Below are 27,167 nucleotides of genomic sequence, written 5' to 3'. Positions count from 1 at the left end.
CGCTAAATCGAGACGGTGTCCGGGCTCTGAGGTGCTATTTGAAGAAAAGCAGGAGCGTTCTCCCCGGTGTCCTGGCCAATATTTATCCCTCAACCAACATCACTTAAACAGGTTATTTGGTCAATATCTCATTTATGGAGTGGTAAATAGCGAGGAGGGAAGCCTCAGGCTACAGGACGATATAGAGAAGATGGTTAGATGGGCAGAACAGTGGCAAATGGAATTTAACCCTGAAAAGTGTGAGGTGATGCATTTTGGGAGGACTAACAAGGCAAGGGAATACACAATGAATGGTAGGACCCTAGGAAGGACAGAGGATCAGAGAGACCTTGGTGTGCGTGTACATAGATCCCTGAAGGCAGCAGGACAGGTAGATAAGGTGGTTAAAAAGGCATGGGATACTTGCCTTCATTAGCCGAGGCATAGAATATAAGAGCAGGGAGGTTATGAGGGAGCTGTACAAAACGCTAGTAAGGCCACAGCTGGAATACTGTGTGCAGTTCTGGTCGCCACACTATAGGAAGGATGTGATTGCATTGGAGAGGGTGCAGAGGAGATTCACCAGGATGTTACCTGGGCTGGAGCGCTTCAGCTATGAGGAGAGACTGGACAGACTGGGGTTGTTTTCCTTAGAGCAGAGAAGGCTGAGGGGGGACCTGATTGAGGTGTACAAAATTATGAGGGGCATAGATAGGGTAGATAGAAAGGAACTTTTCCCCTTAGTAGAGGGGTCAATAACCAGGGGACAAAGTTTCAAGGTAAGGGGCAGGAGGTTTAGAGGGGATTTGAGGAAAAGCTTTTTCACCCAGAGGGTGGTTGGAATCTGGAACTCACTGCCTGAAAGGGTGGTAGAGGCAGGAACCCTCACAACATTCAAGAAGCGTTTAGATGAGCACTTGAAACGCCATAGCGTACAAGGCTACGGACCAAGTGCTGGAAAATGGGATTAGACTGGGCAGGGCTTGATGGCCGGCGCGGACACGATGGGCTAAAGGGCCTCTTTCTGTGCTGTTTCACTCTATGAGCTAAAAATTCGGTAGCGCCCCGTTTGGGGCGCTACTCCTGGCGATGCGCAAAGTTTAGCGCCAGGTGCACTTTAGCGCCACCTAGCGCGATATTGGATTGCCGTGCCCCTGAAGGTGATTGCAGCGCTAAATCAGGCGCTGCACGAGACGCCTAAGGCGCTAACCCGGCGGCGCAACCCAATTTTGCGGCGGCGGGGCGCAGCGCAGGTGCTGTCAATAATCACTTTCCCTGAGACACACTGGCGCCAGCCAGCTCTTAAAGGGGCAGGTGAATTGGCATCACCAGACACACTCACTGCCTTGTAGGCCTTCAAAGCAGTGGGAGCCTACCTGTGGCGCACCATCCTAGCAAGACATGGAAAGGGTGAGGCAGAAGGCGGAACGCCTCACTGATGGGGCATTGGATGCTTTGGTTGGCACAGTGGAATCAAGGCCAAGGAAGATGGTCGGAATGTGATTTATGTTTTGGACAGTCTCCCGGGTGTGAGAGGCAGTTATGTGTCAGTGTATTAGTTTTGCTTTCTGTTGCCATAGCTTTCTCATGTTTGAAGGAACCACATTTTGTGTAATGAAACACTTTCTTCATTTACAATGCCCATGTCTGCTATACAATGGCCATGTCTGCTATTTACATGCATCTTGCCCATCACAGGCTTGGGGGTATAAGACCGGTTCCATTCCTGTTCTTGGAATGGCAGCAAGCATTCCGTGAGAGGGGCCTAGAAGCTACTTCTGATCAGCCTCTGACGCGCAGCCTGAGAAGAGCCACTCGCGTAGAAGTTCAGGCCAGCAGGCATCTTCTCAGCCACCGACAGAGATGTCCTGCACCTTATCTAAGGCTGCAGATCTGGCTGAAGCAGCTGGCACAGCTCAGTCACCACCTCCTTTCTAAATCGCAGCCTTCTGACACACTGCTCCTCCGACATGTTCATGTAGGAAAACTGCTGTCGGAAAACCCTGCCAGCGTAAGGTCTGGTGTGGCGACGTCTGTTGGCCCTCCTCCGTCTGGCCATGCCCGCCCCCCTCTCCCAGCGTCTCAGTGCCCTTTCCAGATGATTCAGCAGCAGGACGTTCCCCTCCAATGCAGCCCCCATAATAAGTGCGCACAGGAAGTTTACCCGTTGTAAATGCTCACCAACAGCAAGGTGATGGTCAGAAGGCTGAAGTTCGTCTGCCTGCGCTGGCTCAGTGGTCAAATGGCTCTCAGTGTGCAGCTCAGCAACTCTGTGTAGCTCTCGAGGAAGTTGTGCTCCAAAAAATGGCTGCCGCTTTTAAACCACACCAGTCCCCTTTAAATAACGCTCCTCCAGCCCGAGAGCGACTTGGTAAGGTTCCAGGTAAGCTGTCACTATTAGCGCCAGGCGCTACGGAGGGGGGCGCCACTGAATTTCCGGTCTGGGGCGCCCAAAAGGCATTGCACACTCAAATGACGTCATAATCTGCCTGCGCCCATGAGCGGGCGCTAAGATTTAGCGCCGGCGCTAAATGCATGCTCAATATGGGGCGAGGCGCTAGGCGCCCTGCGCCCACCTGGAAATTGGCTAGCGCCCCACTTCTTGGCCTCTTTAGGCGTTAATCGGTGGCGCTAACAGCCGAATTTATGACTCTATCCTAGAAATTCAGTATAGCCACGTTTGGGGCGCTACAGCATGGCGTTTGCTAACTTTTGCGCCCGGCGCAACGTAGCGCCACCTTCGCCGATATTCAGTTGCATCGCCCCAAGAGGTTGCTGCTGCGCTAAAGCAGGCGATGCACGACTATCATTAGGCGCTAAGCCGGCGATCCAGGGCGCAAACACCGAAGGCGGGCGCAGCGCAGGTGCGGCGAGTTGCTCATTGAGGGCAGACAGTCAGGCGCCGGTCAGCACTTAAAGGGGGAGGGTGGAATTGCTTGGCTGCCACGCCCTGCACACTGCAGCCCTAAGGCAAGGCCTGAACACTGCTTCTGGAACAGCTCCACGCCCAGGAGAATGGAGAAGGCCAGGGATAGAGCGCAGTGCTTCAGCGAGGGTGACCTGAGGCTGCTGGTTGGCGCAGTGGACCGCAGGCGCCATATCCTCTTCCCTGAGGGTGGCAGGAGGCCGCTGCCCGCCGAATATCGGAAAGCATGGAGGGATGTGGCAAACCAGGTCACGTCCAACAGTGTGGTTGGCAGGACACCAACCCAGTACCGGAAAAAATTCAACGACCTCACTCGGGTTGTCAGGGTGAGTACCCTTTCCAGTATCCTCCTCATCCCTGCATGTGCACCTCACTTTATGGCCAAACAGGTCTGAAAGCCCTAATGGCCAGCCCTCATCCAGCAGCTATGGGACTGTCATGAAAAGCACTTGCGCAATCAGGACTTTAGACACTGTCAGGGCTATTCGACCATGGGAGGCAGTGCGGCCAAGATCAGGGTTTGACACTGTCAGGGCTAATCGAACATGGGAGGCAGTGCAGGCAAGATCAGGGCTTGACACTGTCAGGGCTAATCGAACATGGGAGGCAGTGCAGGCAAGATCAGGGCTTGACACTGTACTTAGAGGCGGTCCTTTCTCTTGCAGGCCAAGCTGGCACATAACAGAAGACAGCAGGCCGTCCTGACCTGAAACAGCTGAGCGACCTCGAGCAGCGAGTGGAGCGGATCATGGCAGGCCGGCTGAGTGGCCCCGTCGCCACTGGAGATGCTGACCCTGTTCTGGGCACCAATGGTAAGGTCATCACCTTTTTGACCTCTCCCTTTCCACTTGCGCCTCACACCAGCATCCTTTGCCACTATTGAACCAATGCAGTGCACAGCAGCACTCATGCCTCCCTCGCTGCCGCCCTGTCCTCACTCTAAAGCAACTCTTGTGCCTCCCTGCTTTCAGATGGTGACTCGCCAGGTGAGGAGGCGGCCCCTCAAGCTGGCACTGTGTCCGAGTCAGACATAGAGGTGGAGGAAGAGGAAGCCAGCCCATCAGGGACACCCTCAGCCGAGGCAGCCCATGGCCATGATGGTGACACGTCTTCCCTGGAGGGGAGCAGGGGGGAAGGGTCGGAGGATAGTGAAGCTCCGGGGACCAGCGGGCTGCAGCAACGCGGGAGGGGTGGGGAAGCTCGGCGGCCTTCTCCCCGGAGGGTGAGTGCGGCCTCCAGTCCTGCTACGGTGAGCGCAGAGGAAGTGCGGCTCCTAGCGGAAATGGGCGCCCAGGCTGAGCGCAGGCACACTGAGCTCATGGCTGCAGTGGCAAGGATGCCTGACTCCATAGAGTCACTGGCAAGGAGTGTGCAGGAATTCGGGGCAGCACAGGCCAGGAGTCTGCAACAATTCAGTGCAGCACAGGCCAGGAGTCTGGAACAATTCAGTGCAGCACAGGCCAGGAGTCTGCAGGACATCGCGGCAGCACAGGCTAGGAGTCAGCAGGACTTCGCTGCTTCACAGGCGGCTTCTAGCCAAGTGCTCAGTCGTGCCGTGCATTCACTGGCTGCTGTCATGCAGACACAGACCAGGGCCACACGGGCACTAACTGCTGCCACACTCGCTGGGTCGGCCAGGCATCGCCGGGGCACTCGCAGTGCCGCAGCAGCCCAGCAGTCTGTGCCTCAGCAGATTGCTGCGCATGCTGCAGTGCTGGCCCGTGCGCGTGCCAATGTATCAGCCGACCAGGGAGTGCCTGTGATCTGTCAGGTTGGCAGCATTCCTACAACCAACACTGTCACTCCTCCATTGCAGCTGCCACCAGCTGTTGGACAGACTGCTGCCGCCCAAGCAGAGTTGGAGCAATCAGCAGCCGGCCCCTCCAGGGCCAGAGCTGGTGCAGGCCGACCCCCAAGGGCATCTGCCGTCTCACCATCTGACCCTCAGCAGCCTTCCCCCAGCCTTGCTGCAGCCACTGGGGTCCCATTGAGGAGGAGCTGCAGGGCGGGCAGGGGCCAGTCACGGAAGCGAAACGGATCACCCTCGCAGGGGAAAAAGTAGAAGGTGTGGCCAAATGTTTTGTTTTACTTATAAAAGCCGAGACTGGTGTATTTGTTTCATATTTAAAGGCCGAAACTGGTGTATTTGTTTTACTTGTAAAGGCTGAGACTGATGTATTTGTGTTTTTGGGGGGGTTTCTCTCCATTAGTTTGTCATGTGGGAAGGGCACAGAGGTATCATAGTAAAAAAAATTCTTAAATTGCACTGTCCATGCTTTCTTTTGGAAGTCCTGGTTGCCCTGCTCGGCGGAGGGCTTGTGGAGCGGCTACATTCATCTTCTGCCATTGGCACAAGCCATTCCCTGAGAGGGGGGCCTAGAACCGACGTTCAATAAGCCGCCCTCCTGTGCTGGTCCTCCTCCTCCTCCTCCTCCTCCTCCTCCTCCTCTGGTGGTCCTCCAATGTCTGCTGGCAGTGGCTGAGTCCTGCGGATAGCCAGGTTGTGCAGCATGCAGCACACGACAACGAAATGGGAGACTCGCTCAGGCGAGTACTGTAGGGCTCCTCTGGAACGATCCAGACAGCGGAACCGTTGCTTCAGCACGCCGATTGTTTGCTCAATGATGTTCCTGGTTGCTTGATGGCTGTCATTGTATCGCTCTTCAGCAGGGGTGCTGGGCGCACGGAGCAGGGTCATCAGCCAGGTGCACAAAGGATAGCCTTTGTCCCCGAGAAGCCATCCTCGTGGGTGAGGCTGGGCCTCGAACATGTCTGCCACAGAAGTCTGGCGCAGGATGAAGGCATCGTGGCTGCTGCCTGGAAAGCGGGCATTGACAGCTAGGATGAGCTGCCTGTGGTCACACACCAACTGCACATTGAGCGAATGGTAGCCCTTCCGGTTGCGGTAATCCTCGGCATTCTCTAGAGGTGCCCGCAAAGCCACATGCATGCAGTCAATGGCGCCCTGCACCATGGGGAAGCCCGCTAATGCTGCAAAGCCCATTGCACGCTGTTGCTGCTTGTCAACGGTCATGGGGAAGGAGATGAACTGACGTCTCCTTCTGAAAAGGGCATTGGTCACCTGGCGGATGCAGAAATGTACTGCAAACTGGGAGATGTTGGAAATGTCCCCAGTAGCGGATTGGAAGGAGCTGGTGGCATAGAAGTTGAGAGCCACCGTCACCTTAACTGCCACCGACAGAGACGTCCTGCTCCTCAGCTGTGGCTGCAGATCTCCGCGAAGCAGGTGGCGGATCTCAGTGACCACCGCCCTTCTGAATCGCAGCCTCCGAACACACTGCTCCTCAGACATGTTCAGATATGAGAACTGCTGGCGGTATACCCTGGGTGGGTAAGGCCTCCTTTGCCGACGCCTGTTGCCCTTTCTCCGTCTGGCCATGACTGGCACTCTCTCACGTCGTCTCTGAGCCCTTTGAATGCAATGGAGAAGCCCAACGTTTCCACCCATTGCAGCCCCCATTATATGTTTCCAATCAATGCTATGACTCTGAAGTTAAAGACAAGTGCAAAGCTGTGGCCTGAAGCCACAAGTACCTGTGCGAGTGTTGAGCCAAACCAGAAAGCTCTCTGCCTTTGTCTCTCTCCAAAGATCCGTCTCTCACAAAGAAGGAGTGGTGCAAAATGGCTGCCATTTATACTGCAGGAGGAGTCCCCTTTAATTAGCGCCCCCCGCGCCCCGCAGCGACTGGGAACCATTCCCCTCTACCAGTCGCTAGGGGCGCCAGGCGCACAATAGGCCGGCGCCACTGAATTTCCGGTTTGGGGCGCACAAAGGGCGTTGCACCATGAAATGACATCAGGATCTGCGCGCGCAGCTGAGCGCGCGCAAAGGTTTTGCGCCGCCGCTAAATCTTAACTGAAGTTCGCGAGAGGCGCAGATCGCGCTGCGCCCGGGCGCTAGCCGCTTAGCACCCCACTTCTCCTCCTCCTAAGGCGCTAGTGGCTGGCGCAAACAACTGAATTTCTAGGCCTATGTTTGTGGGAGCTTGCTGTGCGCATATTGGCTGCTGCGTTTTCCTATGTTACAACAGTGACTACACTTCAAAAAGTACTTCATTGGCTGTAAAGCCCTTTGGGGTGTCCTGAGGTCATGAAAGGTGCTATAGAAATGCAAGTTCTCTCTTTTGTTATTGTGACCCCCCCCCTCCTTACTAACCCCGATGTGTGGCTCAATAGACAGGGCGGAGGAAGTATCTAAAAATAAAGGGGAAGGAGTGGGAGTCTGACTTGCACTGTGATTACATTGAGCAACGACACCGCTTCATAGACAGGGGAGACATTTAATGCTGAGGAGTTACTTGTGGTCACCAAGAAGCAAAGTCATTAAATGTGTTGCAAAAAATCTGGCAGACACCTTGCTGTGTGTGTCAATTTCCTAACGAATTAGATTAGGAAAGGCGGGGGATTGGAGCTGATATAAATACAGACACCCAGGTACATCGATGGGAAGATCGCAGCAAGGAGTAAGTCGGCGCTGTGCAATGGTTTGTGCTTTAAGGCTTTTGGTGCGGGGTTGTCTGCGGGAGTGTTGATACCAGGCGGCAGCGGGCTGTGTACTTGGGTTTACTCTTGTTTTTGGAGAGCTGGGTAAAGGCAGGGATTCAAGTAGTCGAGGGGCTGGCTGTCTTCGAGTCGAAGCTCGAGTCAGACAGTCACGGGGTGGGGGCTCGCTTGTGCGTTTCACCTGCTGTTATCTGTAGTTTGCTGCCTGAATGGGGGAGCTGGCACGGCTGGGGGCGGAGGGGGGGGGGGGGCGGGGTGTGAGTTTGTGTGACCCACGTAAATACTGTTTAATTACAGGGGAAAGTTCCCCAAAGCAGGTTTGAGCCCACAGTCGGTTTAAAAACAAGCGTTTGTGATATTAACAGTCGATCGGTTGTTTAATGGCTGGAAAATGGGATTAGAATAGATGGCCGGCGTGGACACGATGGGCCGAAGGGCCTCTTTCTGTGCTGTATAACTCTATGATGAGGGTAGTGCAGTTGATGTAGTCTACATGGACTTCAGTAAGGCATTTGACAAAGCCCCACATGGGAGACTGGTCAAGAAGGTAAGAGCCCATGGGATCCAGGGCAATTTGGCACATTGGATCCAAAATTGGCTTAGTGGCAGGAGGCAGAGGGTGATGGTCGAAGGTTGTTTTTGTGACTGGAAGCCTGTGTCCAGTGGTGTACCGCAGGGATCGGTGCCGGGTCCCTTGCTGTTTGTAGTGTACATTAATGATATAGATATGAATGTAGGAGGTGTGATCAGTAAGTTCGCAGATGACAAGAAAATTGGTGGAGTGGTAAATAGCGAGGAGGGAAGCCTCAGGCTACAGGAAGGTATAGACGGGCTGGTCAGATGGACAGAACAGTGGTAAATGGAATTTAACCCTAAAATGTGTGAGGTGATGCATTTTGGGAGTACAAACAAGGCAAGGGAATACACAATGAATGGTAGGACCCTAGGAAGGACAGAGGATCAGAGGAACCTTGGTGTGCATGTACATAGATCCCTGAAGGCAGCAGGACAGGTAGATAAGGTGGTTAAAAAGGCATATGGGATACTTGCCTTCATTAGCCGAGGCATGGAATATAAGAGCAGGGGGGTTATGATGGAGCTGTACAAAACGCTAGTTAGGCCACAGCTGGAGTACTGTGTGCAGTTCTGGTCGCCACACTATAGGAGGGATGTGATTGCTTTGGAGAGGGTGCAGAGGAGATTCACCAGGATGTTACCTGGGCTGGAGCGCTTCAGCTATGAAGAGAGGCTGGACAGGCTGGGGTTGTTTTCCTTAGAGCAGAGAAGGCTGAGGGGGGACCTGATTGAGGTGTACAAAATTATGCGGGGCATAGATAGGGTAGATAGAAAGGAACTTTTCCCCTTAGTAGAGGGGCCAATAACCAGGGGGCATAGATTCAAGGTAAGGGGCAGGAGGTTTAGAGGGGATTTGAGGAAAAACTTTTTCACCCAGAGGGTGGTTGGAATCTGGAACTCACTGCCTGAAAGGGTGGTAGAGGCAGGAACCCTCACAACATTCAAGAAGCATTTGGATGAGCACTTGAAATGCCATAGCATACAAGGCTACGGACCAAGTGCTGGAAAATGGGATTAGAATAGACAGGGCTTGATGGCCGGCGCGGACACGATGGGCCGAAGGGCCTCTTTCTGTGCTGTATATGACTCTATGGCCTAGAAATTCGGTGGCGCCCCATTTGGGGCGCCAGTCTCGTCAGGGCGCCGGAAGTACCGCCCCAGAAGGAGTCGCGAGCGCCCGCCGGAAATTCAGTTTCAGCGCCCCAAACGGAAGCGTGGCGCTGCTCGAGGCGCCCCGCATTCGTCTTGGGGCGCTGCAACAGAAAATCGCAGCGCAACGTGCCGCAGGCAGAGATCGCGAGTGCCGGCAAAAGAGCCCGGCACCGAGGAGAAGTGCTGGGTTCTTGGGACACAGCCGGCACAACGCAGGGGGGTGCTCAGGAGGCCGGGGACGGCGGTGCGAAGAGGCGCTGGCAGGCGGCCAGCAAACAAAATGGCCGCCCCGTACCTCCGCGCCTCTACCGCCGCAGGTAGGCCCCCCTGAACCGGTCGCAAATTGCGACCGGCGTTACAGTGGGGGGGCGCTACCAAATTTCGCTATCGGGGTGGTAGCGGGGCGCTGCGCACACCGATGACATCATCGGTGGTGGTGCAGCGCTACCGACTAACGCCGTCATTAGTGCCCCTCTAAATTTCGCGGGAGGCGTGGCCAGTGGCACTAAACCCACTAAATGCCCTCTTTGGGCGCTAACTGGTGGCATAGCCCACCGAATTTCTAGGCCTATGACTCTAAATTGCTGGAGCGGGGTATCTCGCGGCGAGCACCGTAAATCGGTTTTCTTTCCTCACCCTTCAGATCGTATTACTTCTGCATTGCAAACTGTTAGAAATGTGAATTGATAGCAACAGGAATCTCCTTAACCATTGAAATTTAAGGATAGAGAAAGAAATGGAGTTAACGGCAGAGAAGGAAGGTGAATTAGAATCAAATTAGATACGGAAAGAGGAATAAAGAGAGGGAAAGAAACAGAGAGAGAAAAAAAGAGACATAAAGGAAAAGTATGAAAAAAAAATTTTTAAGTAAAATTTAAAAACCTCTACGAACAATTTACTACTTGCAGGAGTGAGACTCCACAGTTTCATTGCTCCCTTTCTGGGTCTCCAAGGTTGAGTTTCATGTCAGGACCATTAACAGGGTCCTTACGCTGTGAAATACCAGCCTTCAATGGCTGCGGCAAGTTGAATTCATATTTACGGTGCAAATCCAGCAATTTCCTGACCCTCACGGGGCGGTTGAGGGCGCGCTCCCGTTTTCACGAGGCTGATGGCGGAACGGCACCAATCGGCCATCAACTTGTGGCGAATCGCAACTCACGCCGTCTCTCTTCCTCGCCGCGAATTGCTGGCCTTTTTACGCATCAATAATGGCCATGAACTCGCCGTTACTTCTGGGCCGAGAATGTGTTTCTGGGCCTTTCCTCGCTCTGTTATTTTAATGAACCTATTTATTTTGTTCCCTTTGGTTAGCGTGTCCTCTAATGAGGTTTATATGAAAGGTCTTGGGTATGTCCTGCCAGTTTACAGAACCAGAACCCTGGGGCACTGACTGAAGGGCGACGTTCTAAGCAGCGTGACTGCAGGCACTGGTCTCTGCGGCAGGTCCATCGACTTTTCTAGTGGGGTTGACACCAGAGGGACAGCCTTTAACAGGTCAGGTGTTGACCGCGATGCCCTAGTCAGCTTATCCATTGAGCCAGCAAACCACACAGAGCAGGAAGATCCCATACTTGAGCTGAGTCAGTTGAACTCAATTGCCCTCAGTGTTTCTGGGATAAGGTTCCTGCTCCTGTTGGCATGCAGGTGCAGCAGGCGGTTAAGAAGGCAAATGGTATGTTGGCCTTCGTAGCGAGAGGGTTCGAGTACAGGAACAAGGATGTCTTGCTACAGTTGTACAGGGCCTTGGTGAGACCGCACCTTGAGTATTGTGTGCAGTTTTGGTCGCCTTACCTGAGGAAGGACGTTCTTGCCATGGAAGGAGTGCAGCGAAGATTCACCAGGCTGATACCTGGGATGGCAGGAATGACATATGAGGAGAGATTGTGTCGATTGGGCTTATACTCACTGGAGTTTAGAAGATTGAGAGGGGATCTCATCGAAACCTATAAAATTCTGTCAGGCCTGGACAGACTAGATGCAGGAAGGATGTTTCTGATGGCCAGGGAGTCCAGAACCAGGGGTCATAGTCTAAGGATAAGGGGTAAGCCATTTAGGACAGAAATGAGGAGGAATTTCTTCACCCAGAGAGTGGTGAACCTGTGGAATTCTCTGCCACAGAGGGCGGTGGAGGCCAGTTCATTAAATATATTCAAAAAAGAGTTGGATATATTTCTTAAGGCTAAAGGGATCAAGGGATATGGGGAGAAGGCAGGGACAGGGTACTGAATTTGGATGATCAGCCATGATCTCATTGAATGGCGGAGCAGGCTCGAAGGGCTGAATGGCCTACTCCTGCTCCTATCTTCTATGTTTCTATGGCTGTACACCAGCCCTCCCTCCCTTTCTCCCACACCACCCTCCCCGCCCACCTTGCTGGAGGTACACGTGTGGCTGTTCAAGTGAGGAAAGGATTGTCCTCAGCAGAGATGCCACAACTGTCGACTAGCCTGCCAACACTCACTGTCAAGGCTCACGCATTAATCATAGCCACTTAGGTGAAGAACTGGAGGAACTTGAACCCCACCAAGGACACTGGAGATGGGGTGAACGGTAGAAGGGGAGAGGAGGAGGAAATGAATTGGTAACAAATATTAACCAGTAAAGAGTAGGTGCTAATCTATTGGATTTTTCTCTGATCTCCAGCACGCAGCGATCATCTCTTGGACACAGACCAGCTGATAAAATGCTTCCAGTGTTAGTGGTGATGTTGTATCTGCTGTCTCAGGGCTTTTTGGCTCAATGGTAAGTGATGTATCCGAAAACTGGACCTGGTGATATGCCAATTCAACACTTAACCCTTTCCCCTGCAGAGCAGACTAAGTGATATACAAAGTCGACGCTCAGCTATGTACGGATGACAGACTTCGATTGGAGGTTCTAAAACAGTCTTTATTCGCAGGCCTGGGGAGAACCTTCTGAGACTGCTCTCAGATACAACTCCACCGATATCCTAGCAATGTTCACAATTATACAAAAATCAAACCCCTGCCCTAGGGGCGGGGGCAAAGCTTATCAGCATATACAGAGTTATTGCTGAATGGCAGTTATAAACCGTGACATTTCATCCTTCCAGCCGCTTACAAATCATAGTTCTGTTATCAGTTGGTCCCGTGACCTTCTGTGATTGTGGCCTCATCTTAATCTATTGCTTTACAACTGTCCTTTGTCTCTAGCTAGGTGGTTTGTTTGTTAACATGCTTCCTTAAGATAACAGTCCTTGTTCAATCTCTGCAAAGCACAGATACTGACCTTGTCTCATGTTACTTCTGCAAAGCAAGAACATTATCTTTGGTCCCACCAGACTTTGATGTAATGGAACCCTGTTGTGGGTTTACAAACAAACAAATTCTTATGTATGTTATTGTGGCGACATGCCACCACTGGACATAATCCGCTCACGGCGGCACGGACAGTTTAAGCAGACGCCCCCAGCCGGGGGCCTTTTCCTCCAGCAACTTGTTTCCCGCAGGGACAGGCTGCCGGGAGCACTTCCTGTCTGGGAAGTATTTAAATGGATGCGCGGGCTTTTCCAGTTCCTCTTTGCATGAGGTAGAATACAAGCAGTTGTGTTTTACTAGCTCTGGTCTCGACTCCCACGTTTGCCGCGGTATCTCAACACTGGTGACCCCGACGCTCAGGACGAATCCTAAGCTAGCATGGCGGATACAAACGCAGTCACGGTTAAATTACCGGACTTTTGGGAGAACCTGGCCGAAGCCTGGTTCGTTCAAGCTGAGTCCAGATTCCGGCTGAAACACATTACAGTCGACGCCACAAAGTACGACTACCTCGTCTCTGCTCTCACCTACGCCACAGTCCCCAAGGTTTGGGCAGCGCTGCAGAATCCACCACCGGACGGCAAGTACGAACATCTGAAGGCTGCGCTCCTTAAAAAATTTCAAACGTCCTCTTACCAGCGCCACTGCCAACTCCTTGACCTCCCCGGCCTTGGTGATGCTTCACCCTCGGATCTGCTTTCCCACATGCTGTCCCTCTCGGACGACAAAAACCCCGGCGCCCTCTTTCGCACGCTTTTCATTCGGCAGCTCCCCGCCAGCATCCGCCCGCTCATTGTGGAGTCTGGCTCTACGGACCTGAGTGACATAGCCGAAAAGGCCGACCGGCTGCTCTCTGCACAGTCCGCTCGCGACGTCGCGCCCGACCTCACGGCAACGACCACGCGGTCTTCCCGGCCCACTAGGCCCGACCGCCCTACCACTCCAGGTCACTGCTACTACCACACCCGTTTTGGTGCTAGGGCCCAACGCTGCACGCCACCGTGTACTTTCAAACCCCCCCCGCACCGGCCCCCGCGATGGCCGTGGGGCAAAAGGGGCCTCTACTGTACGTCACCGACGACAGAACCAACCGCCGATTTCTGTGTGACACAGGGGCCCAGCACAGCATCACCCCCGCCTCCGCCCTCGATATCCAACGCGGCACACGGGGTATCACGCTGGCCGCAGCCAATGGCTCTGACATCCGCACATATGGCACCCGCATGGTCACGCTCGACCTCGCGGGCCGCCGCTACCGCTGGGAGTTCCTCACAGCCAAGGACCTCTGCCCACTCATCGGCGCAGACTTCCTACGCGCCCACGGCCTCCTTGTCGACATTCCGAGGCACCGCCTCGTCAACATCAACACGATGGCCCCCATCCCCGGCGCATTTACCCTGGCCCGTTCGGCCGGCCTGACGACCTACTGCCTCGCCAGAGCCACGGACGACTACTCGGCACTCCTAGCCGAGTTTCCCGCCCTCACTAACCCGACCTTTTCGGCCAAAGCCGCCAAACACGGTGTGGAGCACTATATCCCCACCACCGGCCCCCCAGTTTCTGCCCACGCCCGCAGACTCAACCCAGCCAAGCTGGAAATCGCGCGGGCCGAGTTCACCACCATGGAACAACTCGGCATCATCCGCCGCTCCAGCAGCCCTTGGGCCTCGCCCCTCCACATCGCCCCCAAGCCCGGCGGAGGCTGGTGCCCTTGCGGGGACTACCGCCGCCTTAACGACGCCACCACCCCCGACCGATACCCGGTGCCACACATCCAGGACTTCTCGGCCCGACTGGCCGGACGAACCGTCTTTTCCAAAGTCGACCTGGTGCGCGGTTACCACCAAGTCCCCGTACACACCGCGGACATCCCCAAAACGGCCGTCATCACCCCATTTGGCCTGTTCGAGTTCCTGAGGATGCCCTTCGGCCTCAAGAATGCAGCCCAGGCTTTCCAGCGCCTGATGGACTCAGTCCTCCGGGAACTAAACTTCCTATTCGTCTATCTAGACGACATTCTCGTGGCCAGCTCCTCCAAACAGGAACACCTCGAACACCTTCGCATCCTGTTCGGGCGCCTAGCCCAACACGGGCTCATCCTCAGCCCGGCGAAGTGCCAATTCGGCCTAACCGAGATCGATTTTCTCGGTCATCACATCACCCCTGCTGGGGCCGCCCCCCTGCCCAACAAGGTGCAGGCCGTCCAGCAATTCCCCCGCCCCACAACCATCAAGGGCCTCCAGGAGTTCCTCGGGATGGTGAACTTCTACAACAGGTTCATCCCCAGAGCGGCAGCCCTCATGAAGCCCCTATACGACTCCCTCCGAGGTAAATCCGGCAAGATGGACGTAGCCTGGACCACTGGCACGTCAGCCGCCTTCGACGCCACCAAAAACGCGCTCGCCGACGCCACCCTGCTCGCGCACCCGAGGGCCGATGCCCGGGTCGCGCTCACCACCGATGCCTCCGACCACGCGGTCGGCGCCGTGTTCGAGCAGTGGGTCAATGGCGCGTGGCAGCCACTTGCCTTCTGCAGCCGCCAACTGCGCCCCCCGGAGGTCAAATACTCCACTTTCGACCGCGAGCTTCTCGCGCTCCACCTGTCGGTCCGCCATTTCAGGTTCCTCCTGGAAGGCCGCCCCTTCACCGCGTACATGGACCACAAGCCGCTCACATACGCGATGGCCAAGCACACCGAACCCTGGTCCGCTAGGCAGCAACGCCAGCTCGCGGCCGTGTCCGAGTTTACTACGGACATCCAGCACGTCTCCGGTAGAGACAACATTGTCGCCGACTGCCTTTCCCGTCCCGCCATCTGCGCGAATCACCTCGCGGTCGACTACGCGCAACTAGCAGCGGCCCAGCTCACGGACCCAGACCTCCTCTCGGCGGCTACCAGCCTGCCAGGGCTACGCCTAGTCAAGGTCGCGCACGGGCCCGAAGCCACGGCAGTCACTTGCGACGTCTCACTCGGCCAACCCAGGCCGGTCATCCCTGAAACCTGGCGCCGCCGCATCTTCGACGCGCTCCACGGGCTCTCCCACCCGGGTACCCGCGTATCCGTCAAACTCCTCTCCCAGCGTTTCGTCTGGCGCGGCCTCAGCAGAGATGTTCAGACTTGGGCCACCTCCTGCCTCGCCTGCCAACGGGCTAAGGTACAGCTGCACACAAAAGCACCCCTGGGAGACTTCGAGGTACCCAGCCGCCGCTTCGACCACGTACACGTCGACATCGTCGGTCCCCTGCCGCCATCGCAAGGCCAAACTTATCTCCTCATGATGGTCGACCGCTACACACGCTGGCCTGAGGCAGTGTCGCTGACCTCCACCACCACAGCCGACATCGCCAGGGCGTTCGTTAACACCTGGGTTGCGAGGTTCGGCGTACCGACCGACATAACCTCCGACAGAGGCGCCCAGTTCACCTCCGAACTCTGGACGGCCACAGCACGCAACCTCGGGGTGACGCTCCACCGAACCACGGCGTACCACCCGCAGGCCAACGGGCTTTGTGAACGCTTCCACAGGTCACTCAAGGCCTCACTCCGCGCCGGCCTGCAGGACAGTACCTGGACTGACCGCCTACCGTGGGTGCTACTAGGCCTACGCACCGCGGTCAAGGAAGACCTCCAGTCCTCGGCAGCGGAGCTAGTCTACGGACAACTGCTGCGCGTCCCAGGCGAATTCCTTCCGGAGGCTACCACGCCTTGGTCGGCCGAACAGCAGCGGCTCAACTCTTTCTCTTCCGCTCAGCAGTTCGCCCCACTTCCGGTCAACCGACACGGCGAACTCACACCTCACGTCCCGCCAAATTTACAGCAGGCGCGTTTCGTCTTCGTGCAACACGACGCGCACCGCGGACCCCTGCGACCCCCGTACGACGGACCGTACGAGGTGCTACAAACCGGGGACAAGGTCTTCAAGCTGCGACTCGGTGACAGGGTCAACACAGTCTCCATCGACCGGCTCAAACCAGCACACACAGAACCAGGGGAACAGGTCCCCATGGCCCGGCCTCCAACTAGAGGCCATCCCGCCAGCAAGCCAGCGCAGCCGGCGGCGAACCGCCCGGCCCCACCAACTAGACCGGCGACCACTCAGAGCCGCTGCGGCAGAACCATCAGACCACCGTCACGACTCGTCCACTCCTCCTAAGCGGATTCTGGGGGGAGCTCTGTGGCGACACGCCACCACTGGACATAATCCGCTCACGGCGGCACGGACAGTTTAAGCAGACGCCCCCAGCCGGGGGCCCTTTCCTCCAGCAACTTGTTTCCCGCAGGGACAGGCTGCCGGGAGCACTTCCTGTCTGGGAAGTATTTAAGTGGATGCGCGGGCTTTTCCAGTTCCTCTTTGCCATGAGGTAGTATAAAAGCAGTTGTGTTTTATTAGCTCTGGTCTCGACTCCCACGTTTGCTGCGGTATCTCAACATTATCTTGTATATGTGCTGCCTCGCCTGGCCGAACAGATATCCTCCCCAATCTTCCCACGGGCCTCTCAGTCAATTAATCCTGTTTTTAGAGCTTAGCTGGATAAATACAATAAGTACAGACCTATATACCGTTTTAACTCAGGGTATGAATTAATTCGCTACCTCCACCCTGTACATTGGTGCTACATTATACATATTCTAACATAAACTAAAGTATAATATTAATTTGGTTACTACAGTAAGTAACCATTCGCATTATCAATTTTCGTAAAAACAAAGATCAGTGACTGTCATCGGAACGTAGAAATTCCTGGACCATAAAAGACCAAAGTCCCACCTAATTCGCCTTCTACCATCCTGGGAGTCCCATGATACAACGATAATGGGGTCATTGACCAATCACAGCAATCAATCTCCATCAGTGAATCTACAACAGCCCCATACACGAGGTGAGGAAAACCCCCAGTTGGTGGAGAGCTTTGGGAACCATCGGTCCAAAGTCACCTGTTCCTCTCGAGCACGCTACACACACCGCACATCATGTCATAGAGTCATAACAGCACAGAAGGAGGCCATTTGGCCCATCGAGTCCGTGCCGGCTCTCGGTAGAGCAATCCAGTCAGTCCCATTCCCCCGCTCTACCCCCATAGCCTTGCAAGTTTATTTCCCTCATGTGCCTATCCAGTCTTCCCTTAAAAACATTGAGTGTCTCCGCTTCCACCACTTCCGTCGGCAGCGAGTTCCAGATCCTCACCACTCGCTGCGTAAAAAAGTTTTTCCTCACATCCCCTCTGCATCTCTTGCCCAAAACCTTAAATCTGTGTCCCCTAGTCCTTGTACCATCAACTAGTGGGAACAGCCTTTCCCCGTCTAGCCTATCCAAACCCGTCATAATCTTGTACACCTCTATCAAATCACCCCTCAACCTCCTTTGTTCTAATGAAAACAAATCCATCTTCTCCAACCTGTCCTTGTAGCCAAGATCCCCCATCCCCGGAACCATTCAGGTAAATCTCCTCTGCACCCTCTCAAGTGCCTTCACATCCTTCCTAAAGTGTCGTGACCAGAACTGGATGCAATACTCCAGTTGTGGCCTAACCAGCGCTTTATAAAGGTTCAGCATAACTTCTCTACTTTTGTACTCAATACCTCTATTTATGAAGCCCAAGATCCCATAGGCTTTGCTAACCACTCTCTCAATATGCCCCACCACCTTCAGGGACCAATGCACATTAACTCCCAGGTCCCTCTGTCCCTGCACACTCTTTAAAACTGTGCCATTAAGTATATATTTCCTCTCCCTGTTCCTTCTGCCAAAACACATCACCTCACACTTCTCTGTGTTAAATTCCATCTGCCACTTGTTTGCCCATCCTGCTATCCTTTCTATATCCTGTTGCAGTCGATTGGTATCATCATCACTGTTTGCCACGTCCCCAAGTTTGGTGTCATCGGCAAATTTAGAAATTCTACTCTTTATTCCAATATCCAGCTCATTTATATATATCAAAAAAAGCAGTGGCCCCAGCAGTGACCCTTGGGGAACACCACTGTCTACCATCCTCCAGTCTGAAAAACAGCCATTTACCACAACTCACTGTTTTCTGTCCTTAAGCCAATTCCTTACCCAATCTGCCACTGACCCACCTACTCCATGAGCCTCATTTTGTTAACCAGCCTTCTATGTGGTACTTTGTCAAACACCTCCTGAGAATCCATGTAGACAACATCTATTGCATTCCCTTCATCAATCCTCCTTGTTACTTCATCCAAAAATTCAATTAGATTAGTCAAACACGATCTGCCTTTTACAAATCAGCGTTGGCTCTCCTTAATTAGCTTAAACCTCTCCAAGTGCCCGTTAATTTTTTCCTTGATTATTGTTTCTAAAACTTTACCCACCACTGATGTTAAACTGACCGGCTTGTAGTTACTAGGATTGTCCTTACACCCTTTCTTGAACAATTGTGTCACATTTGCCACTTTCCAATCCTCAGGCACCTCCCCCGCATCTAGGGAAGATTGGAAAATTATGGCAAGCCCTTCGCTATCTCCTCCCCCAATTCCCGTAGCAACCTGGGATGCAAGCCATCTGGATCAGGCGTCTTATCCACTCTAAGCATACCCAGCCTTTCTAGTACATCCTGCCTATCAATTTTCACCCCTTCTCATTGCTTCTACCTTTTCCACTTCTACTGATATTTGGTCAGCATGTCTCAAATTATTCAGATAATGTATCCCAAAATATTGTCTTCTGGAAGAAATCTATCTCATTTGTATTTGAATGAAGCAACACTAACTGCTTCCACCACCTCACTATGGAGCCCTTCAATAGATTATGAATGGGTTTCACTATGGCTGACTGACTCATGGTGCAATGACATGTAATGACTAAATCCCACTATTGGATTTTGCAGGAGCAGGAATCCGTACTTCTGTGCCGATGCTGAGGAGTGTTACTCCTTCGTAACCATCTGCAGCGATTCAGAATATGAGGTAATCTTGAATAGTCACCCCATGCTGATCAAACTAATCAGACCAAGATAACAGTGAGCATTAATGCTTTCTGAAATGAGCTCGCACCTCAGTTTCCTATCTTCACACGTCAATATTTTACTTTAAATGATCAAAGGAGGATGCCGAGAAACTCCAGTATGATTTGGACAGGTTGGGTGATTGGGCAGATGCATGGCAGATGCAATATAACGTGGGTAAATTTGAGGTTATCCACCTTGGTGTCAAAAACAGGAAGGCAGATTATTATCTGAATGGCAATAGATTGGGAGAAGGGGAAGTGCAACGAGACCTGGGTGTCCTTGTGCACCAGCCGCTGAAGGTAAGCATGCAGGTGCAGCAGGCGGTTAAGAAGGCAAATGGTATGTTGGCCTTCGTAATGAGAGGGTTCGAGTACAAGAACAAGGATGTCTTGCTGCAGTTGTACAGGGCCTTGGTGAGACCACATCTTGAGTATTGTGTGCAGTTTTGGTCGCCTTATCTGAGGAAGGATGTTCTTGCCATGGAAGGAGTTCAGCGAAGATTCACCAGACTGATACCTGGGATGGCAGGAATGACGTATGAGGAGAGTTTGGGTCGATTGGGCTTGTACTCGCTGGAGTTTAGAATAATGAGAGGGGATCTCATTGAAACTTATAAAATTCTGACAGGACTGGACAGACTAGATGCAGGAAGGATGTTCCCAATGGTCGGGGAGTCCAGAACCAGGGGTCACAGTCTAAGGATAAGGGGTAAGCCATTTAGGACAGAAATGAGGAGGAATTTCTTCACCCAGCGAGTGGTGAACCTGTGGAATTCTCTACCACAGAAGGCAGTAGAGGCCAATTCATTAAATATATTCAAGAAGGAGTTGGATATATTTCTTAAGGCTAAAGGGATCAAGGGATATGGGGAGAAAGCAGGGACAGTGTACCGAATTTGGATGATCAGCCATGATCTCATTGAATGGCGGAGCAGGCTCGAGGGGCCGAATGGCCTACTCCTGCTCCTATCTTCTATGTTTCTATGTTAAATGTGGAGAGTTGAGATGGGCAATTCCTCCTCTGTGCAGTGGTAGCAAAGATAAGTTCGTTTTATGTTGGCCCTCGGTACAACATTCCTTCTTCTTACATAGGAACAGGAGGAGGCCATTCTACTAAACCATGGCAAATCTGTACCTAAACTCCATTTACTTGCCTTTTCTCCATATTCCTTGATGCCAAAACAAAAATCCATCGATCTCAGCCTTTTGGGAGAGAGAGGTTCAGATTTCCACTATCTTCTTTGTGAAAAATGTTTGCTGATTTCACTCCTAATGGGCCTTGTTCTAATTTACATGATTAAGATTCTTGGGGGAGGGCTGGAGGGCTGTCCAGAGTGGGCCAGGACTCTGCCATTAATTGGTGTAAGTAAGAGAAGGGGGAAAATGAACAAAGGGCCTTTGCTTCTCTAGCAGCCTGTATGTTGGCGGTAGATTAGGGTCATGCCTGGAACAATATGTTTTTGGTGATGCAATAACAAAAATAAAATAACAAGACAGAAAAAGGAGGACCAACCATCACCTACAAAGCCCTGAGAGCAAATCAGCCCTGTATTCCATCTTTACCTGACCTTACAGCATCGGCGCTGACTTTAGAACGCTGGATATTGGTGGATGAAAGCTTAGCATTTCGATTTTCACCATTCTCATGGCGATTTCAGCGCATTTATTTTATCATCCCAGTATACCAGGCATCCTTCTGTTATCAATGGCAACAGTATTTTAAAAAATGTATTCTTTCTTGATATGTGGATGTCGCTAGCAAGGCCGGCGTTTTTTGCCCAACCCCAAGTGGTTTAGATACAACTTAGAGGGCAGTTAAGAGTCAACCACGTTGATGTGAGACTGGAGTCACAAATAGACCCAGACCGGGTAAGGGCGGCAGAGTTTCATCCCTAACGAACATTAGTGAACCAGTTGGGGTTTTATGGAAATCCAACAGCTTCATGGTCACCGCTACTGAGACCATGGGGTAGATTTTCCTGGGGCCGTCAGGCGGGGTTTCAGGCATGCCGGGGGGGGGGGGGGCTAAAGTCCCAAATTCAGGGGTCCCGACACCATCCCGCCCAAAACCCGCCCCCACGTAAGTTTCAAAGGAAGCGGGCAGCCGCCCCGCACTGGGACCCGCCGACCTGAGGCGGGAAGGGATTAGTGCCAATTAACTGCCTGTTAACAGGTAGTTAACAGGCAGTTTTTAGCCTAATCCCTATTTTGAGGGGTGTCGTGTGGGATTCCCCACGCCAGGTTAGAGGAGTCGGGCCGTCGGGTTGAAGGAGGGGTCGCGATGTCGGTGTTCAGGTGAGTGATGGGTGCATGAGTGCAAAGGTAAGTGTGTTTGGTGTGTCTAAAGTGTGTAAAGAAGTTTAAATTACCTGTACTTACCTTAACAGCCTTTCCTCCTCTGGGTGTCGGGAGTCCATCACTCAGCCGGCACTGAAAGCAAAATGGCTGCGAGCTGTCAAAAGTGACAGCCTGCAGCTTTCATTGCCGGTGAGACTTCTAACTGAGTCTGTGTAGAAGGACTCAGGTTAGAAGTCAGACTGTCGGCGTTTGACAGCTTCAAACAGCTGTGAAACACTGATATTTCATCTGTCAAGAACTCTTGACAGATGAAATTTCAGTCTGTGACGTCACCTGTTGCCGGGTGGCCCTTAATTGGCCTGCCGCGGGCTCAACAAGGTCAATCAAGGGAAAATCGCGCGGATTGGCTGGGCGTCGATGTAGGCGGGACTAAAACCCAAAAGTTGTAGTCCCACCTCCTTCCCGACAGCTTAGGGAAAATCTACCCCCATCTTTTTATTCCCAGATTTTTCAAACTGATTTCAAATTCTGAAACTGCCCTGGTGGGATTTAAACTCACATTCTTGGCATTACTAGTCCAGTAACATAACCAGTACGCTGCCATGCCCTGAATTTCTAGGTAGAAAAGTGTTGTATTGCTTCAGTGTACTCCATTGGCTGTGAAGTGCTTTGCGATGTCCTGAGGTTATGAAAGGCACTATTAAAAATACAGGTTTATCTTTTCTAAAAATGAAAAAAAAATTCCATCGAGCATTTGGTGAGTGTTAAAAAATTGTAGACGTGAGCCTCTGATATCAGGGCTGAACAGTGTGCAATCTGACCAAGTGAATCAGTGTTCACACTGTGATTCTTCCAATAGACACGTGCCTACGAACCCAGTACGTGGATCGGGACTCTTGTTTTGCCCACAGAGGGGAGGTACCGTGCGGTTAACCGCCTATCGGAATACTTTCATAAGAAAAATGGACCAGGTAGGCCACGGCTGAACACGTGAGTTAAATGAACACGAGCCCTGGGAGGCTTGATTTACATCTGAAACAATGCAAAGCAGGAAAAGAAAGCAAACTCTGCGCACGAGAGAAAAACAAATCAAGCTCGACCAAACCAACACAAATAAGACCAACCCAAGCAAAACCAAACCAAACTAATTCAAGCCAAGCCAAGCCAAACCAAACCAAACTAATTCAAGCCAAGCCAAACCAAACCAAACTAATTCAAGCCAAGCCAAACCAAACCAAAGTAATTCAACACAAGCCAAAACAAACCAAACTAATTCAACCCAAGCAAAACCAAACCAAACTAATTCAACCCAAGCCAAACTAATTCAAGCCAAGCCAAACCAAACCAAACTAATTCAAGCCAAGCCAAACCAAACCAAACTAATTCAACCCAAGCCAAACTAATTCAAGCTAAGCCAAACCAGATCAAACGAATTAAACCCAAGCCAAACCAAACCAAACTAATTCAAGCCAAGCCAAATCAAACCAAACTATTCAAGCCAAGCCAAACTAAACCAAACTAAAATAAAAACAGAACATGCTGGAGATACTCAGCAGATCAGGCCGCATCTGTGAAGAGAGAAAGAGAGTTAACGTTTCAGGTCTGTTGTGTCCGTGTATAATTGGACACAGACTGCAGGAGAACGGTACAACAGGTGTTTACTCAGCGTGGCTCACACTGGAACTGATCTGTACAGATTACTACTCAGGGCTATATACAGGTGTGGTCACTGCCGGTACTGCAGTATACATGAGCTGTAAAAGATAGTTCCCCCCTTAAAGGTATATACATTACAATTCCTCCCCTTTTAGATTAACAGTACCATAACACTCATTTAACAATTAAATATCAAACTAATTACAATTAACACGTTTAACATGCAACATTAGCTGAAAATAGTCTATTTATATATTCAGTCTTTGGGGAGGCTTCCTGATCCTTTCTGGATAGCGCCTTTCCTGAGTGTCTTGCTCTTGGTGCGGAGGCGATTCTGGCCCCCTGTCGTCGGTTGGTTCATCAGCTTCCGATGCTACTGTTTCTGGGGTAGATGCGACCTGTACGTCGGGTTAGAATCATAGAATCATAGAAAGTTACAGCACGGAAGGAGGCCATTTCGGCCCATCGTGTCCGCGCCAGCCAACAAAGTGCTATCCAGCCTAATCCCACTTCCCAGCTCTCGGTCCGTAGCCCTGCAGGTTCGAGCATCCCAAGTGCACATCCAAGTACTTTTTAAATGTGGTGAGGGTTCCTGCCTCTACCACCCTTTCAGGCAGTGAGTTCCAGACCCCCACAACTCTGAGTGAAGAAATTTCCCCTCAAATCCCCTCCAAACCTTCCACCAATTACTTTAAATCTGTGCCCCCTGGTTTTTGACCCCTCTGCTAAGGGAAATAGGTCCTTTCTATCCACTTTATCTAGGCCCCTCAATAAGGTCTCCCCTCAGCCTCCTCTGTTCCAAGGAAAACAGACCCAGCCTATCCAGTCTTTCCTCATAGCTAAGATTCTCTACTCCCAGCAACATCCTTGTAAATCTCCTCTGTACCCTCTCTAGTGCAATCACACCTTTCCTGTAATGTGGTGACCAGAACTGCACGCAGTACTCTAGCTGAGGCCTAACTAGTGTTTTATACAGTTGAAGCATAACCCCCCCTGCTCTTGTATTCTATGCCACGGCTAATAAAGGCAAGCATTCCGTATGCCTTCTTAACCACCTCAGATACCTGGCCCGCTACCTTCAGGGATCTTGGGTCTAACCAAAGTTCTATACAAGTTTAACATAACTTCTCCACTTTACAATTCTATCCCTCTAGAAATGAAGCCCAGTGCTTTTTCATAGAAACATAGAAGATAGGAGCAGGAGTAGGCCATTCGGCCCCTCGAGCCTGCTCCGCCATTCAATGAGATCATGGCTGATCATCCAAATTCAGTACCCTGTCCCTGCCTTCGCCCCATAGCCCTTGATCCCTTTAGCCTCAAGAAATATATCCAACTCTTTCTTGAATATATTTAATGAACTGGCCTCCACCGCCCTCTGTGGCAGAGAATTCCACAGGTTCACCACTCTCTGGGTGAAGAAATTCCTCCTCATTTCAGTCCTAAATGGCTTACCCCTTATCCTTAGACTGTGACCCCTGGTTCTGGACTCCCCGGCCATCAGGAACATCCTTCCTGCATCTAGTCTGTCCAGGCCTGACAGAATTTTATAGGTTTCGATGAGATCCCCTCTCAATCTTCTAAACTCCAGTGAGTATAAGCCCAATCGACACAATCTCTCCTCATAAGTCATTCCTGCCATCCCAGGTATCAGCCTGGTAAAAACTACCGGCCAACGTGGGTTTGCTTTTTTTGTTAAAATGGCCTTAACTTGTTAATGTTGGAATTTATCATCATCATGAGCACTGACATGAATCAGGTCATTCATGAAAGAAAGACTTATGAAATAATACTGAGCGGCCTGCTGGTGGCGCTGTCCAGGGAGAGTATAAATACTCGGGCACGGGCCCAGCTTGCACAGGACATTAACAGGAACTACAGGAAACTTTTTTTTAATCCGGCACCGACGTGGTGCCGGTTCATCAAAAATTCCAGATAACCGAACGCTATAGTAAAAGATACGGAGAGCTGACAGCGCCGTATAAAGCAACAAACCCTGTTGCTTAGCAACAAGTGCAGAACAATGGCCACAAGTTCAAAGCATCTCTGTAGCTTAGCAACAGCTGCAGCCACAACCTTGCATAGCAACAGATGGAGGAAGGCAAGTAGAATATGAAGTAAAACTTACCTGAACCTATTCCTGAATTTTGCCGGTTAACCGAGATTTCCGGTTATTTAGGTGCCGGTAAATCGAAAGTTTCCTGTAGTGAAGGACACAACTAGACCTCCATGTTGTAAAACGCTTAGACCAAGTGCCTAGTAGTTTTCTTATGTCAAGCACCATGATCTGTTCTCCAGACCGAGGCCATCACCCCACCCTCTCCCCCAATACTCAATTTAAACCAGGCCAACGTATCGAGGATTCACGTGGTCTGTAATCTACCCAAGAGCTGTAAACCAGGTACGTATGGGCGAGGCATGGGGTTGACTTGTTCCTGTGACTCTAGGGTCTGGTCAGCATGGCATCTCACGATGCTCTCCCCAACGTCCACTGTGTACATTAGTGGGCCCTGCCGTGTGCATATCGTTCCTGGCTGCCATTTTTCTGTTCGGTAGTCGCGGGCCAAGACTGGTTGCCCTACATTGAAGCTCCTTGTTGGCTTCTCATGGATTTGCTGGAATTGCTTACTCTCAACATCTCTTCGTACGTTTGGTCTGAGCAAATCCAGGCGAGATCTTAACCTTTGGTTAAAGAACATCATGGCTGGGGCCTGGTTGGTGACTGCATGTGTCGCATTCCGGTAGGCGAACAGGAAATTGTCCACCTTGTGCTGCAGCGGAATGTTGTCATTGTACATAGCCTTTATTGCCTTCTTAAAGGTTTGTACGAACCTCTCAGCCAATCCATTTGTGGCTGGATGATACGGGGCGGATGTGTAATGCCTTACCCCATTCTTTTTCAAGAACCTCCAGAACTCTTCGGACACAAACTGTGGTCCGTTGTCGGAGCAAATCTGTTCTGGCAAGCCATTCCTGGCAAAAATGGTCCGTAGGACTGCAATAGTTTTCTCCGTGGTGGTGGAGGACATTTTGATGACCTCAGGCCATTTCGAGTGCGCATCCATGGCTATTAAAAACATTGAGTCCATGAATGGACCAGCAAAATCAATATGCACCTGTTGCCATGGAGATGAGGGCCACTCCCATGGGTGTAGAGGGGCCTGTGGTGGTGCATTTTGGACTTTCTGGCATCCTGAGCAACTCTTGGTCAGGTCCTCAATTTGTTTATCGATTCCCAGCCACCACACATAAGCCCTGGCTAGGCTTTTCATTTTTACCCCTCCCAGATGACCCTCATGAAGCTCATTGAGCACTCTATCCCTTAACTTGGGTGGAATTACCACTCGGGATCCACACATCAAGGTCCCCCGGCACACTGACAGCTGTTCTCTCCTTGTCGAGAATGCTGGCAACAGTGAGTCGCCATGTGCTGGCCATCCCTTCACCATCAAATCACATACCCGAGACAGTGTCGGGTCATTTCGGGTTTCCTTTTTGATACAAGCGTTAGTTACCGGTAGGTATTCAACGATAGTCGAATGGAATATTTCAACAGGATCCACTGCTGGTGCTTCCTCCGCAGTCGGCAGTGGCAGGCGTGATAGCCCATCAGCATTTCCATGCTGTTTCGTGCCCTTATATTCAATCTCATAGTGGTGCGCCCCTAGAAAAAGTGACCATCTTTGTAGTCGTTGCGCAGTCATCACCGGAACGCCCTCCTTCGGATTAAAAATGGAGACAAGAGGCTGGTGATCCGTCAGCAAAGTGAATTTCTGCCCGTGCAGATAGTGATTGAACTTTTTCACTCCC

General features: G+C 51.9%; 1 protein-coding gene across 1 annotated transcript in view; it reads left to right on the top strand.

Moving 5' to 3' along the window:
• Positions 1–11,843: 11,843 nt before the first annotated feature.
• LOC147096474 (heme-binding protein 2-like) overlaps positions 11,844–27,167 on the top strand; it is an 81,467-nt gene continuing 66,143 nt past the window's right edge. Inside the window, exons 1-3 of the mRNA XM_085973828.1 lie at positions 11,844–11,902; positions 19,288–19,366; positions 22,564–22,675. Of these exons, the coding sequence (XP_085829954.1) occupies positions 11,844–11,902; positions 19,288–19,366; positions 22,564–22,675 (250 nt within the window). The remainder of the gene's footprint in view (positions 11,903–19,287; positions 19,367–22,563; positions 22,676–27,167) is intronic.

This window comes from Somniosus microcephalus, unplaced genomic scaffold (assembly GCF_052327205.1).
Source record: "Somniosus microcephalus isolate GS21.2 unplaced genomic scaffold, FLI_Smic_1.0 unresolved_chr1, whole genome shotgun sequence".
In the NCBI taxonomy this organism is placed as follows: Eukaryota; Metazoa; Chordata; class Chondrichthyes; order Squaliformes; family Somniosidae; genus Somniosus; species Somniosus microcephalus.
The sequence above is the reverse complement of the archived record's forward strand: the minus strand, read 5'-3'. Positions and strand labels throughout refer to the sequence as shown.